Source organism: Colletotrichum paranaense, assembly GCF_030867605.1.
Source record: "Colletotrichum paranaense strain IMI 384185 chromosome Unknown Scaffold_12.1, whole genome shotgun sequence".
In the NCBI taxonomy this organism is placed as follows: domain Eukaryota; kingdom Fungi; phylum Ascomycota; class Sordariomycetes; order Glomerellales; family Glomerellaceae; genus Colletotrichum; species Colletotrichum paranaense.
In genome coordinates, this window is record NW_026848970.1 from 232947 (window position 1) to 248827 (window position 15881).

The 15881-nt window shown below is 52.1% G+C and overlaps 5 protein-coding genes across 5 annotated transcripts; 2 read left to right on the forward strand and 3 right to left on the reverse strand.

Moving 5' to 3' along the window:
* Window positions 1-1002: 1002 nt before the first annotated feature.
* Window positions 1003-3727, forward strand: CPAR01_12995 (uncharacterized protein; the record flags this gene model as incomplete). The annotated part of the gene is made up of 4 exons (XM_060497249.1): window positions 1003-1125; window positions 1177-1539; window positions 1594-2001; window positions 2054-3727. 4 exons carry the CDS (start codon window positions 1003-1005, stop codon window positions 3725-3727), a joined length of 2568 nt encoding a protein of 855 aa, XP_060343642.1.
* A 189-nt stretch (window positions 3728-3916) lies between these two features.
* On the reverse strand, window positions 3917-5011 carry CPAR01_12996 (carbon-nitrogen hydrolase; the record flags this gene model as incomplete). The annotated part of the gene is made up of 2 exons (XM_060497250.1): window positions 3917-4798; window positions 4967-5011. The coding sequence occupies 2 exons, from the start codon at window positions 5009-5011 to the stop codon at window positions 3917-3919; spliced, it is 927 nt and encodes a 308-aa protein (XP_060343643.1).
* A 490-nt stretch (window positions 5012-5501) lies between these two features.
* CPAR01_12997 (nuclear membrane fusion protein Kar5) lies at window positions 5502-7313 on the reverse strand (the record flags this gene model as incomplete). Its single annotated transcript, XM_060497251.1, has 5 exons — window positions 5502-5689; window positions 5749-6130; window positions 6180-6401; window positions 6452-6669; window positions 6719-7313. 5 exons carry the CDS (start codon window positions 7311-7313, stop codon window positions 5502-5504), a joined length of 1605 nt encoding a protein of 534 aa, XP_060343644.1.
* Window positions 7314-11172: 3859 nt separating this feature from the next.
* Window positions 11173-11463, reverse strand: CPAR01_12998 (uncharacterized protein; the record flags this gene model as incomplete). The annotated part of the gene is made up of 1 exon (XM_060497252.1): window positions 11173-11463. The coding sequence occupies one exon, from the start codon at window positions 11461-11463 to the stop codon at window positions 11173-11175; it is 291 nt and encodes a 96-aa protein (XP_060343645.1).
* Window positions 11464-13507: 2044 nt separating this feature from the next.
* On the forward strand, window positions 13508-15142 carry CPAR01_12999 (helix-loop-helix DNA-binding domain-containing protein; the record flags this gene model as incomplete). Its single annotated transcript, XM_060497253.1, has 3 exons — window positions 13508-14010; window positions 14053-14887; window positions 14951-15142. The coding sequence occupies 3 exons, from the start codon at window positions 13508-13510 to the stop codon at window positions 15140-15142; spliced, it is 1530 nt and encodes a 509-aa protein (XP_060343646.1).
* Between the last annotated feature and the right edge of the window lie 739 nt (window positions 15143-15881).

The following is a 15881-nucleotide window of genomic DNA, read 5'->3' on the forward strand; positions in this document are numbered from 1 at the left end:
AAGTCTGGGTATTCCGGCAGAGATGGCGACGTTCCACAGTCCTAGTTTACAGTACTTCGGGCTGGATGTGCCGGCTGAGGCGGGTAAGGCAGACGGATGACAAGTCCACTATCAGTCGCTATGGCCGGTAGCGAGTGGAGAGGGCCTGAGCCATGAGGTGTCAGCCTAAAGTAGGCACACGGTCCTCGTCAATAAGCTAGGTAACTTAGCCACCAGCAAGGAAGATTTTGAATAATCCAAGAACTTGAGAATGTCATCACAGCTAGTAGCAAAATGGAAAGAACGTTCGCAGAAAAACCATAGTTTGACATGAGAGTATCGTCATGGCATTAAAGAATACCAAAAATATCGCTGTATCGAGTAGGGGAGGTCATAGCGCAGTTCTGGACAGACCGTTTTCCGTTGCTATATTGTATATACTCATGTACTGTGCAAAATACATATCTTAACGCATAGAAGCAGTTCACACGTGAACACGCGGCATCCCTTCCATGAAAGCGCGTCTTACTTGAGCACCTGCGTGCCTTTTACTAATACGTTAGATGCCTGCAGTGCTGGCAGTGCACTTGCCCGGGTCACAAAGACGAAGCAGCATCACGGTCCGTGTCAATTAGAGGCAACAAGCTCATTCCAAAAGACGAAGGCACTTGGTCTATTCCTGACGTGTATTCCTAACGCTCATAAAACGGAAAGGCATTTGAGTGGGCTCTTCACACACGCCTTTCAAGGCAAAATATCGACTTGAGCAAGCGCGTCGTTTGCGCGATCCCTCACTTTTGACTGGCCGCTTCATCATACCTTCTCGGGACATCATTGCAATTCTCGACTTGACCAAACTTCTTCAAGGCAGGCTATCTCTCTACATGTAGTTGTCCGTCACGAGTTCCACTCTCAGCGACAGCAACACCTATTTCAAGGGCTGAACAAGCTTGGGGAAGTTCACTCGTGTCACAAAGTCAACCTTTGAGTTTTCCCAGCTACACTTCTCATGTTCTTCTGGATATGTCGGCAGGCGGAATCACTTACGATGGAGTGCCCGGCGCCCGCGGCACTCTATTCAAGGATCTGAAATTCTTTGTTTCGCTTCGCGTACCCGGCAGAGTGAGAATCCTGGACCTTATCAAGGTAGGCAATCACTTCTAGAATGCCAGGCGTTCTGGAAGCTGACTGATGCAGCAAAACGGCGGCACAATTGCGAAGTTGGAAACTCAGGCGGATCACTACATTACCTACGATACCGGGCCTAAACCAGCTGGGTCGCTCGATTGGAAGTTTGTCAGAGATTCCGTCGACAACGGCGCGGTACAAGAAACGGATAAATATGAGATGCACCAAACCCCCACAGCTTCGCGTCCTGTTGGTAGCTCTCGTCCTGCTGGTGGCTCCCGTCCTACAGCCAAATCAGCCAATTCTGCCCCTACTAAAGGAACCCGCACGCCGTTTAACACCGCCGACGATGAAAGTCTCGCCAGGTGGGTGCTTTCGCATGCGGCAAACAAAAAAAGCGGCAATGAGATCTATCAGACATTCGAGGGAATAGTGAGTTCGGTTCTCGACGTATATTCTTCTCTTACTTTCACTAAACGGTTGTAGAACAATCGTCATACCTGGCATTCTTGGAGAGATCGATGGGTAAAGAAGCTATCCAAATTGCCTCCGGCTGAGCTTGAGAAGATGGCAGCTAATGCTCCGGATATCGCATTGCCGCCGCCACCGGCAGCCGCGACTCCTTCCAAGCGATCCCAAGCTACGCGACCAGCAGTGAAGAAGGCGCCTCCTCTGGATACCCCAAAAAGTGTCTCGCCATTGCCTCCGGCGAAGGCAGAGGTGAAGGCAACGGTCAGGCCGAGCTCCGCCACCCATCAGCCAGCCGTCAGAAGGCCATTGACTCCAGCGAAGAGAGCCAAGTTCACAGAGGCAGAGGATGACTTGTTGATCCGCGAGGCAGGCAGGTTTGGCGGTACACCCGACACCAAATTCTTCAAGAAATTCTCAGAAAGGGTACGTCTGCTTTTCACCGTAGTGATAATGGCTCCAGACTGAACCTAAGTAGCATTCCAGTCATTCAGAGGCTGCGTGGAAACGGCACTGGACACAAATATTGGAGCCGCGACTTCGGGAGAGCTCTAAGGAAAGCCTTGACGAGAGCGGACTCTTGCCTGAAGAATCCTCTACAGTCAACATAAAGACCCGACCGGACACAGCTCCCAGCGGCGAGCCAAGTCGACAAATAGGACGCCCACAGGACGAGAGGCCAACCGAATCTAACAGCCAGCCCACGGAGACTTCTGAACCCAAGGCCGTCTCATCTGGTGCAAGCCCCGCCAGAGAGGAAATCGACGAAGCGGAACAGTCACGAGAGCCAAAAGTCGAAGAGTCCCAAGCTGTTACGAGACAGGATTTCTACGACCAACTGTGGGCCTACCGAACATTCTACCATATCGATACCCAAACCAATCCCGAGATCAACGATCAATCTATCGACTTGTGGCTATTGTGGCAAGCAGTTGGAGACCAGTACCAGAAAGGTGCGGTCGAAATCGACTGGGCAGCAGTCGCAGATAAATTGGGCTTCCACGTTGAAAACGCTCAGTTGGTACAACAATGCTTTGCAGACCATGTCGCCGGCTTCGCAGCCAGCGGTGTATTAGACGAACCTGACGTAGAATCTGAGGACGATGAGGTTTTACAGCCCGAGGATGAAGACGCCGTACCAGATGTGCAGCTGGAACCTCCACAGGTACAACAAGCGGTCACCCCCGGTGCTTCTAGAAAGAGGCAAGCAATCGTTGTCGAGACGTCTGGCTTTCCGTCGACACCAAACAGCCGGAAGAAGCGACAGCGCCTAGGCCCAGACGACGAGATCCCATCGACCCCCGACGACAAGTTAGGTCTCGCAAGCTTCGGAAACCTTGGCCCTAGCCCCTCGCTCAGTGTCAAACAGTGGACGGCCAGTGAGGAGCAAGTTGAGGGGGCCACAGAAAGAGGCGTGGAGGAAGAAGAGCCCGAAGAGGATCTAACTGGCAAACCTCGTCGTTTGGAGCCCGAAACACAGGACTTCGGCTTCGATGATGCCTTCAACGCAACTGACAAATCGCAAGACAGTATCGAGTTCGATATTTCACCGTCACAACAGCTTTTGGGCGAGGAAGAATCCGTGACCCCTGTGCCTCTGTCCTACAAGAGAGATAAAGGAAAGGGGATCGACCGGAACCAATCACCCACTCTTACACCAGTTCAAGAGTGGTCCGCCGAAGAGGGGGAAGGAGAGGAGGAAGAGGAAGAGGAGGCGGAGGAGAAAGGAGCAGAAGAAACAGGCGAAGCCCCGAAAGATGCCACAGACCGAACCATGACCGACTCCCAAGAATCGACAGATAAGACCGTCGAGCTTCAGGACCTCATGGACCGGTTTGTCTCGTTTGGCTACCCGCGCGAAGATATCGTCTTGGCGCTGATGGCTACTTCGCTATGCACACCACTGGCCACAAGTCTGGTGAAGTACTTGAAGGAGCACAAGGACATTCCCAATAATTGGCAAGGAGTGTGGACGATCAACGATGACAAACGGCTGAGACGTATCGATGCTGCTGGCTCAGAGGGTGGCCCAGTGGATGCCAAGATCCAGAAGTATTGGGATTACCTCGAGTCGAAGCACACGCGGATCCGTATCGCGCAGAGAAGGAAGTTTCTTGCCTATCTAGATGAGACCGGGCAGAGCTCTCAATGAAGTAACGGCCGGGATATATCTCTTCATCCGCCTACAAGTCCAAGGCATATTGACAGCGAGTACTGAGCCATCAGTACCAGACTTGTTGCAATCAACACCATTCATCATGACCACACCTGGAGTCAAGATATCTGTGCCATCTATATTAAATGTCCTGTTAACCGTACACTGTCGTCATGAGATCATCCCTTATTCCTTCACAATCGAGTACCCATAATGCCAGCCCTCCTTCCTCATATCCTCCCTCACCTTATACGCCTCCTCAGCAACATCCAACAGCCCCAAGTCGACCTCGACAATCTCCATCGCCTCTTCGGCACCCAGCTTGCCGAGCGCGCCGACAAGCGGCATCGCAACCTGACTGACACCACAATACCGGACCCTCGCCCCCCCCTCCCGAACCTCCACCCCGCCTCCACCCGCGGGCCCGCCCGCGTTGACGAGGACCACGGCCGCCGTGTTCTCAAACGCCCTCGTGACCATGACATTCTCCAAGAAAACACGCTCCGAGTCGCGGTTCACCACCTCGGTCGCGCCGTTCCCCGCCCCGTTGTCGCGCTTGTACTCGTCGGCGAGCCAAAACGCGGGACAGACAATAATCCTCGCCCCGTCGCGGATGAGCTCCCTAAACGCCTCGGGGAACGCCAGGTCCCAGCACACCAGCATGCCCGCCCTCCCCAGCGGCGTGTCAAAGGCGCCGTGCGGCTCGGGGCCCTTTGTCAGGTGTGGCCTCTCGTTGTGCCACAGGTTCTTCTTCTGGTACCGCCCCAGCACGGCGCCGTCGGGACCGATGAAATATGCAACGTTCAAAAGGTCCAGGTCGTCTGCCCCCTCCTCGCCGTCCGGCTCCACAATGGTCCCCGGCACGATGGACACTCCTAGCTCCTTGGCCAGGGCCTGATACCGCTCAAGGTACGTCCAGGACTGCGCGCAGGCGGATACGAACTGAGGGTGGTCGGGGACCCATGATGTCAGATGGTACTCGGGCAGCACGGCCAGCGAACAGCCCTTAGAAACGGCGGTGCGGATGTAAGCCTCTGCCTTGGTGAAGTTTTCCTCTGGCGCGACGACCTGTGATGCTCATCAGAACTCTGTTTTTTTTTCCCACGGATAGGAGGCAGAAGTTCCCCCCGCCGCAGCCGCAGGGAAACCTCGTGAGCCATGGCGCATGAAAAAGGAAACGCGGGAGCTAGACTGAGCTAAGCATTTTCGATGAGGGGTAGTCCTAGACTTACTGACCTTAGGGTGCATTTGAATGAGCGCGATCTTGACCTTGTCCGCCATCGCCGCTGTCTTCGTCTCGTCTTGAGTTAATCCCGCAGCTTCAAGACGGTCGGGTGTTTGGAGACAACGGCAAAGTTTAGCTGGCGGTCGGGGTCAGGCTATGAGGAAAGACAGTAATACGCCTTCATGCACTTCCCCGCAGTCAGTCTGCCTTGCACTGGGATATAGGCACACGAGATAGCAAAAGGGGAGATGAATGGATGAGAATGATCAAACTCCGGTTAAAAGTGCATAGTGCCCGAATAGGCGACTTGCTAAGTTCATATGCGAGAAATGATGTCAGAGGCAACCGTTTCCCAGTACTAATTTCCACCGATTGCAATGACCATAGTCCAGTAACCCATCCGCAAAAAAACAACGAAAAGCAAGAGGGAAGGTAAAAGATATAATCACAAACGCCGGAAACAATTCGCCCTGCCCAGATGTCATAAACTTTGTATGTGTTTCGATTTGGAGATTCATGTCGAATGTCGCTCTCGACCAGCAGCTCTCAAGTCGTCGTCGATCCTCGGATATTGCGTTGAATTAGCGGCAGATCTCTGGAAAGATAATTTGGGGACGCCGTGGAAATGAAGGTCTTGTTCATGGCGCCAATAATTGGAGATATATGCTGATCAGCCTCGAGGATACCCGGCGAGAGATATTTGGCATAAGACACGACGAAGCCAGCAAGTTCGCCTATAAAGCATATTGCAATCAGTATCCTTTTCTTGCAAAGTAATGTTTCAACACCATACCGAGCGCAATTAGTCCGAGGTTTCTCACTGCTGATGGTGGAAGACCGTAAGATCCCATGAGTAAAGACGCGGCTGGGCACGCCACATATGGCACCCAACTTGTCCAACCCGGTCGATGGAAAGAACCGCGAACTTCTGATGTCGATGAAGCCATATTGTCAAGTGTATCCAGCAGGTCTTCTGAAATCTGGTTCACGTGTGAAAGCTTATCAGAGTGTGATTCGTATTTCGAGGAGATGTCATCGGTAATGTCTAGGAGTTTCTCCAATCCCTGAAAGATAGTCAGCGGCATGTTTGATTCTTGCAGAAGACTTTCTTCACCAACTTTCTCAAGACTATCTTGTCGGTGAGCTAGTTCAATCGCTCGCATGTGGGATAGTTCCTATTTGATGTCAGTCTAGAAAGCAAGTGGTCGGTCTCAACTTGCTTACCAACTGGCCATGAAGGGATGTAGACGATGCTATAGCTGTCGCGAGAGCAGTCATGACAGCCGCGACCTCATTTCCAGTTCGTTCTTTGAAGTCTGTCAGTGCCAGCTCATGCGATGCTGCAACTTCGGCGTTGCTGCTAAGGACCGTTTTGAGGAGCACCGTCAGCAGCTGTTGCAGGTTCTGGGCATCCTCGAGGCCGCCTCGCATCGCAGAATTTGATGCCTTTCAGTCAGTTGAGTTGCAGTGCTCGGGAATGAGTGTGGCGAACCTACCTGTACCATCTGCATCACGTCCTGAGAAACATATCTGTCCAGGTCTTGTAAGCTGTTTCGCAACTGATCGATGTCTGGGTTCATTTGGCGGAGCTGCTCTGTAGTCTCAGCTGCTCTCAGATTGATCGCATGTAGGTGGGCTTCAAGCTCTTGTTCAACTCCCTCGGACAGTTTTGAGAGGACTTCGGTGAGACGTTGGTATAGACGAATGCTCTGTGCTACAGCAATATTAGAAATATTCCCTGTGTACGGAGGATAGATAATTACCTTTGTCATTATCTGCGCGAGCAGCTTCGCAGAATCTGAGAGCCTTATGACGGTAGCTCACCCAAGTATTCCACGCAGAGTCGGACTTGGCTAACCCCGAGAGACACGAATCTATCTGCCGAGGTGAGACGTGAAGCTGAGCAGCTTTGGAGGTCGGTAGGTTAGCTAGAGCATGTTCTCTGAACGGCGCACATCCAGACGGGATGACAAAACTGCCTCTCTCCAGATCACAGATAGCAAGACTGGCGGCATATGAGTCCACAAAGTCACGGATTTGTCTGCCGCTGTCGGTGAGAACGGTGGCGTCGTCTTTGCCTTCCAACAGCTGGCAGTTGTTGACTAGGAGTCGAGCAGCGATTCGATGGCAGAGAGGTTCTGACTCGAGTTCTTGGAGCTCCTGCATGGCGACGGCGTAGACATTCGGCAAGCGTGATGCGTCGTGAACTACAACCGACGGGTTGACCATATGCTCTTCCACAGACCGGGGGGTGTCTGCTCTCCTTTCGACACCTCCCCAAGAGAAGGCTTCGACGCCGTCGATCCATGCCCGAATCGACAGCAATCCCAAAAGGATTTTCGGCACACTGCACCACATTTTGTCACCTCCACCGCCTTAGCGTTGTTTGTCCCAGGTTGAAGTGAGCAGAGGGAAGTAGAGAGACTAGAGACGGGAATCGACAGATTTATGTTGCAGCCAGTGGGATATGGCGAGGCGACGCCGGGTCAGATGCAAGGATATGTGAGGGGAGGAGATGAGTGGGTGTGGAAGGACGTTGCGAGTCTCGGCCGTAAGTTATTGGAGAAAGACAATGGAACGAAACGAGGCAACTTCTAGAGTTGGGAAGTGACTTGGCATGGAATTGAAGGTAGAAAGAGGAAGGAATGGATCATGGGATCTGGGGTTCTGTCATCGGGAAGGTGCCTTCCTCAACCCGAGGCTTTTTGGTTTGAAAGCGGAAAGAGCCAGCCACCACTTCGTCCCTTCCCATTGACCGTGTCCCCCATGACGAGGCAAGGTCATGGTGCCTTCCATTTCACCGCTGTCCCGACTTTTTCTGCAGTGAGGTAAGTTCCCTAACTTTCTTCCTTCAGTCTGATACATACGTAAATATTCTCAGAAGACTGTTCCCGGTACAAAAAGGCGCCACGAACTTGAGTCATGGTGAGAATGGGTGGGACAGGACGGCACCAAGCGCGTTCAAGGGACGAAGTGTTTGAGCTACATCAGATCCATTGGTGACCTCGGAGAGAACCTGAATTCATGAATCGGAACTTGTCTGAATACAACAATGCACACTCTTAAGAACACAGGTTGGAATTTTCATCTAATAAGATGACTTGGTGAATGAGTATCTACAAGTGAGTGGTCACCTGGGCTCGTTGATCTTATATGAATATGATCAAGCAGTCGGCAGCATCGAATGACTTTAGAGCAGAGATCCCAGGAAACAATACAAATCTAGGCTAGTCAGCGAATGAAATAGGCCAGAACGTGGCATACAACGAAAGATATGACTAGTAGTCAAAACCGGCATCTAACTTTTTAGATTTTCGAGAAAAAAGGCAAGGTCATTGTGCCCTCTAAGGAGTTTTCTCCAGAAATAGTCTAAATGTGGCCTTAGTCGTACTACACGAAAGGCCTTTCATTCGACATCATCACCAATGCGGTCTATATAAGAAAATCACCATCCGTCATCCGGGACGCGTATTCTTCAATGCCTCGTTCCTGGCTGCCGTCAGGAACAGTATGAAGAGCCAGTGTAGCTCTGGAAAACAGCAAATTTAGCTCATGAGTATGACAAGAGCATATTGCGAACCACTCTGAAAACTTTCGCCTCATTGACATCGCATTGCCTGGTGTTATTACTTGGTGTTCAGTCAGGGACAGACCGTTTGAACATTGTGTCCCAATTGCCCCAAAAAACTGGGCGCCGAGACAAAGAATTATCACGGCTTGTGGCCTTGAGAGTTATACCCCCAAAAACTTCGGAGGCTGTAAGCTGGGGTTATTCTCAACCGACAACGAGGTCCGACATCTCGATGACTGCTCCGAACAACTGTGACCGAAAGAGACCCAGTCCGGGTGCCTACGTTTAAGACCCGAGTCCAAAGAAGCATCTTTACATGGATAACCGGCTTTCCTCTACCGACCCTGCAGGAAATAGTGCGCCGACCTCCCTCCACTCGGATGGATTTTCTCACTCCAAAGACTATACGCTGCATAAGGAAGCCAGTCGTGCGCTGCCATGCATGTCTACGAAAGTGAGTCTGACAAATGGTGCAAGCAAACGGCCATCCACATCAGCCCATTCGCGCAGAAGCTCGCAGTAGCGGGGTTCTTTGAGAAAACTTGAAGGGGGGAAGGGGGGTCGTCGACCGGCAAGCCACAAGCGTACCAAACATTGCGGCAGCATGGACCTCCTCGGGGAAGTGTTCAAGGTTGTATCCCGAAGCGCGTTCTCGCATGAAACCTGCGAGATTTGCAGAGGGACATACATACTTCCCTCCTTTCTTGGGCTGGAAAGAAACAAAACAGAACACCGAGGTGACTTTTGACGTTTGACACCCTGAGCAGATCACATTTCAAAGAGTGACAGTGCGTGATAGGGCCAGGACGGGGGGGCTTATGGTACTCCGGAGGAGTCAACAGGGATCTAGGGTCTTTAAGCATCATCAGGAGCCCAGTCCGCCCCCACCTTTTGACAACAATCTTTACTGCTCACTGCCTTGGTCCGCACAATCATCCTTACCAGTGAGCCTCTCCTCTTTGGGGAGTAGAGAGACAGAGAGAGCGCGCGCGCGTAGCATAGGAGAGCGTCTGAGATAAATCTCGATGAACTTATAGCCAAGAGAAGACAGAGATGCCCGTATCCTTACCCACCGCCTTTTCGTGAAACCATACCCGTAGACAATATTCTTCTGCACTTAGCTGGGTAAAGACCCCAACAACCGACCGTTTGATAGGTTACACATCGAAGGGCCCACCAATCCCGTAGTTCTTCGCCGAAGTGACGTCGGTTGTGGCCCACTAGGAACGACGGACATCGGTGGCATGCTCCCAAAGAAGCTGACGAGAAAGTCCAAGTCCCGACTCCCGGTCTCCTCCCCCCTTCCCCCCTCTCCCCTTCCAAGCTGTCAAGTCACCCTGCAGAATTCTGAGATGTGATGTACCGAAGGGCTTCTGCTTTTCCCTTGCTGCCTGCGTCTCGATTCGTCATTTCCAGTACCGCGGAACGCGGTAAGGCGTCCGACGGGGTCTGGACCACATGGTATTAGTTGCACACCGGAAAACGCCAAATATTCTCCTTCGCCGAGAGAGGCATATATTGACCTCCTTTTGATCTTGTCCATCTCTTTGTAGGTTGAACTTGCCGCCTTGTGTCTTGGAAACGATCTTATTGCTGTTCAGGGAAACCTACTGAATATCTCCTGTTGCTCTGAATAGTTTGATTACATCGCTTTCTGCCGAAGACCAGCCTTGCCGATGTTCAGTAGAACCTACTGAACTGATACTTTCTCTCTGAACACTTCTGTTGTGTTGCTTCATTTCCCGGTCAGAGAGTCTACGCTGAGTCCCTCCTCCGCGAACCCGATGCCTTGAAGCTCGACCTCGAAGTGCCTTTTCTGCCTCAGCTTCATGCTGTTATTAGACAGCCCGCGACCCCAGAGTCCGAAGCAGAGCACACGGAAAGGCAACAGAGCAACCCATCCTGCTGTTATTAGACAGCTCGCGATTCTACAGTTCGAAGCAGGGCACCCAAGAAGACAACGGAGCAATCTGTCCACAAAATCGACTTGAGAGTCACATTCTGTCTTGCAAGCACTAAGCTGTCTTGGATATACATCTTCTAGTTTGTAGAAACCCTCAATGAAGCCAGGAATCCGGCATAAAAGCAAAAGAGACATGCTGACGCAAGCATAGCAAGAACCAGTACCCACGAAAACGAGGGTACCAACATCAAGTCGCGGGTTCCTCAGTCGAGACTAAGGAAGATGTGCACGGAGAAAAAAAAGACGTGGACTTGCGGCCATGAAGGCTTCTATGATTTCAAATTTTGCCCTGAATTTGGCACGAAATGTCGTGGATCAAAGCCACCTTATGACACACTGCATATCAAGGACAAGTGTAGCGACTGCAAGAAGAGACAAGCTGATCCAAACCCTCGTAAGGTCTGATAACATATCTCCGAATGGTTGTTGGTTCAACACACATCAGAGCCACCCTGGAAGAAGCTGAACAATTGGACGGGGAGAGAAAAATGTGGCAAAACTGGTATTTTGTGGCTATTGGTATCTGTAAGTAGCACTTGTCGGCAACATTGACAGCATCATGCCAAAGCATTTCGCTACTATGTGAAGCCTCGCTTGATCCGCCACCTAGGAAGTCCTCCATCTTTCGCTCGTGGGAAGTTCGCCCATCCTGCCAGACCGATCACGCCTTTGTGGCAAGACCATTACCAGCCATCTGGCTTGACACAGTACCAGTAACCCTCGAAGATGTTGTTCATTGAGCATCCGCGGAGGCCGCCAATGGCCTGGTTCAGGCCCATAACATCGGCTTTTGTGATGTTGTTTTTGGAGGCGATGGAGTCGCACGTTTCACCTCCTGTAGCTTTGTAAAATTTGACGCATTTTGGCCACATTGGCTCGAGATGAGGGTTTGGGGTGGCGATGGGGCTGGCTGGGATAGCAACAACGGAGGTCGAAACCAGGAGGATGGTAGCGATACTCGTGATGAACTTCATGGCGACGGTAAACCGAGGGCAAATTGATGACCCGGGAGGTAAGGCGAAGAAGAGGATGAGTTGTGTGATTCTATTGGAAAGTATTGGAAATTCGAGGAGCGAGTATTTATACAATCTGAGGAACCGATGCTCTCATTCACTACCGTGATACCAGCGACTCTGCCGCTCCTGATGCTTTTTGACAGAAGTTCGTATTGTCCAGCGATGGACGACAATTAGATGCAGATACGAGCATGAGAGCTTCTGCACTTGCAGCAAACTTGATTGGGGCAGCATCAAATCGAACAAACTTATATGATAGAAAGCCTGTCGACCGACGATGGGACGCAAGTCGGGGCCATAGGGAACGCAAGGGAGGAAAACAATCAAAAAATGTATTCAGAGACGTTCTAGACGTCTTTGCGCATTGTTGGCTCAACGGCGCCAACGACGTTTGGGGCATTTTGTCTCGACCGTTCCACGTGGGTGCCGCCGCCACAAACGGTTCTACCACCAAGTTTTCATTGGAATTGCGGCATAACCGTTGCACATGTCTGTTCGAGGCAAGGTGAAGTATCTTGGCAGGGGGCGGAATTGGGCGATGACGGCGAAGGGGAGGAGCGGAGAGTACTCCGTAGTGTTCCTGACGTTTGAGAACTTCCACGCCGGTCCCGCTCCGAGGAGCACGGCAAGTATGGGTTTGGAGAAGGCGAATCACGCTCCTGCTTCAATTCAAAGGGGGGACGAAAGGTGGTGGACAGTTTTGACTGGACCGACACCAATTCGGGAAAGATGTCTAGGGAATTTTTTGGGGGGGCACCGGGGGAGACCAAGCCAGAAGAAGCCGGACCCTAACGGAGCGGGAAGTCTATTCTGGGGCCGACGCTCGGGCCAGCTTGCAAGGCTGACAACGAGGGCGCGGTGTGGTGGGGCCGGATCGACGCACATCCAATGAATGACCCTTGTGCTGGAGCTCGACGCCCATCGCACGACTCCCCTCCAGCAGCCTCGTTCATCATACGATTGTCAAGATGAAGTGGTCGATTTTTGATACGCTCAGCCAGTGTGCCCCGGCCACTGGCAAATTCGATGTCAGGCCATTCCTCCCGATCCTGCATCGTTCTTTCCCGCCCAATTGCCAAACCTTTGCACACTTTTTTGCCGGAGTAGTTTTTTTGCCTACTCGGCCGCCCTGGCCCGAGTCAATTCGAGTCAATCCCCCCCTCCCTCACGGAATCCGGCGCGGGTCACTTTTCCTGTCTTTGAATATCAGCCGACTTTCGTCTTCGTCCTCCCGCTACAGAGCTCCAGCTGTCTCCTGCGAGTCGCAATTCTCGGCCTGCTCTCCTACGAACTGCCGCCGTTTCCAACAGCACCACCACCACTATCAAATCACCTGAACCGCTCAACTTTTTTCTTCCGCCTCCGTAAACCTCCTGCAGCCTCCCACAGATCCCTTGTTGGATACGTAAGGTGTGACCAGTCATTTTCGTCCTTGCCTCCACATATTCCTCTCCCCAACCCTCAACTCTTTTCTCGTCCTTCCCCGTGTTTGATGGATCTTGTTATTGTCCGTCCCCGTGCTTCTCGTCTGCCTCCTACGCCCTCACAAGCCTACTCGCAAAGGCCAAACAATTCTTTGAACGATTCGAACCTGTGCTGATCTTAATAAGCGAAATCCCCGCCTTGCCTGCTCTCTGTTGCGCGAGCGGCACACTCTTGACGGTACACGAACGCGAACGACCGTCTCTGCTCATCCACTGCGTCCTGCCCTGCCTCCCTTGCCAACGCCGACCCCGACGACTGTTGCTCGCTACTTGTCCCCATCGCCTTCGCTGCCATTGGACGACTACATTGCCTTGATTGGCTACACGAGGTCGTACGACTGGCCATCTTGAGTCGCCAAACTCTTTCACCGACCAAGAAGCGTACGAGGTCCGGGCCTCAAGTGCTTAAGGATTATTCGGCAAGCGATCGAGCCGCTGTACATCCACTCTACATTGCATATATCGATTTCTAGATCGACGACCGCCGACGTTTCGGGGGCCGAAATGCTGGCGTTGTGATGGACCCCAACTTTCTCAAAAACCTCGACTACTTTGCTGTCCCCAACAACCAAACGACAAACTCGGCCGAGCAGACTGCCGAGTCGTCCGCCACAGGTGCTGCCAGAAATGCGCCGGACAACTCCTTGTGGGAGTCCTTAGGCGGCGACCCTGCAAACTCTGAGTCGACGTCCAATGGCCCCTCTGGTTCGTTGCCTTCCTTTGCTCAGGCATCGCCTGCCAGCACGAACTTTGGGCTCGGCTCCATGCCAACTCAAATGCAGTTCAACCATGGTGGTCAACAAAGAAATTCAGGCTTACCGAGCCGCGCTGCGCCGAACCAAGATCCCCGGCGGAGAGATGGCCATGCACGGAAACGGACCAAGGTCGACTCGGAGGCTGCTGCATTGGAATCGGTCGACTACTGGATCCAATTCGACGATGACGAGGAACAGAAGCTTGGTGGAAGCTTTGAGATCGACTTTTCAAGGCGTAGCAACCCTACCCCGAATTACCGGCCTAGGTAAGATAGTTTGAGCCAAGGACAACTTACTGATCATCAAAGAAAAGCTAACGAAGTGACATTTGCTAGGCCCGCTGCGAATCGCCTGAACCCCATGTCGACTACACCTGGCCTGGGTGCCGGTTTATACACCAACCCTGTGTTCAAACCAGAGGACTTCATGGATGACGCTGCGCTCGACAATGCCCTTTCTGATGATGAGGACTTTTTGGAATCAATGAACCTCGGCGACCAGCTCGGGAAGATTGATTCTCAGCCGCCTCAGGAAGTACCACCTAGGGAGGGCCTTTACTCGACGCCCTTGAGCTGGGAAAAGCCCGCGCCTGGGCTAAGGATGAACCCCCTTTTTGGAATGGGGGGAATGGGTCCCATGGGTGCGCCTATGCTTGACCCCGAACAGCGACGCTTGCTAGCAATAGCGCTCAACACGGGGCGATCTTCAACCAGTCTGGGATCCGGTATGGGATTTGGTGTCGGAGCAGATCTTGGTCCAGAATTTGCGAGCTTGGAGAACTTCGATGCTACTATGGCGTCAGGCAGTATGAACGACCCGGCCAACGACCCCGAGCAATCGGCTCCTCACAAGGGCAAGCAAAAGGAAAAGGCCCCCATCAAGGAGGAGCCCGGCACCCAGAGGCCGCAAGTATCACGGAGCACCACCAATGCCACTGGCGTATCTGAAAAGTCGAAAGACAAAGTTAAGGCTGGTGATCGAACGGCACACAACGACATTGAGAGGAAGTACCGTACCAATCTCAAAGACAGAATCTCGGAGCTGCGCGACGCGGTGCCGTCTCTGAGGTCAATACCCGAGGAAGGAGGTGGTGAGGATGCTGAGGTTGACAGCCAATCGCAGCGCGGTCCCAAAGTTAGCAAGGTAAGCTGGAGTGTTTTCCCCTATTTGACAAGCGCGAAATCATTTACTTACACTCATCGGCAGGGCACCGTCCTCACGAAGGCGACTGAATATATACACTATCTAGAACGAAGGAACAAGGCCATTATGCGTGAGCACCAGGAACTCGCGAGGCGCCTGCAGGCCTTTGAGCAGCTCTTGAGCGCACAGGCTCGGCAGCCCTTCCCCATGCCGAACTACAGCAGGACGCTGTTCGACCCACGAGGTTTCTGTTAAAAGAATCTTTCCCCCTCTCATCACATGACGCATTACGATTGCGAACTGTACATATTACGTTTGTCATGGGCTGCGATTTGCCCCCCAAAATATACGATTGTGGTCAATCTACGAGGAATGAGTAGGCATATTAAGAATAATCACAGGTTGTCAGACCTGCAATGAAATGTTTTACTGCGTTCGGAATCAAATGGAGCTCTTTGGGGAATAAGAATATGGGGTTATTGACCACTAATGTGATTCATATGGCGTCGTGCCTGGTGATGTGTGGGGTCTGAGGCTTTTCGAGTTCAGATGAACTTCGGCGTGAATGAGACTAGGCCCGAAGGCAGTGGTCCCCTTGAAGCAAGAAGTATCAGTCAAAGGAAAAACACAAACTTCTCGCTGATTTCAGGATGGCCCTACAAACTACCGTTGCTGCGGTCCTGAATGAGGATGCGGAACCTCCTGAATCCTTCCCGTCTTTACGTGTTATAGTTCCTAACCACTCTTGAAGCTGATGACATTACCTCCCGGCATCGGAATCGCCAGCAGCGGCTTTTCCAAGAATTGAGGGCTAAAACATACTTCAACGCTCAAAATCACTTTAGTCAATCAACACTAGTTATTCTAGGCGAATGGTGAATACTCAACCGTCACTAACTAAGACGACAACTTGGCACACATTTCACACTGGCCACCTACACCGCGATGAGAATGGCTTAATATCCTTCTGCATCAGCCGACCAACATGGCCTTG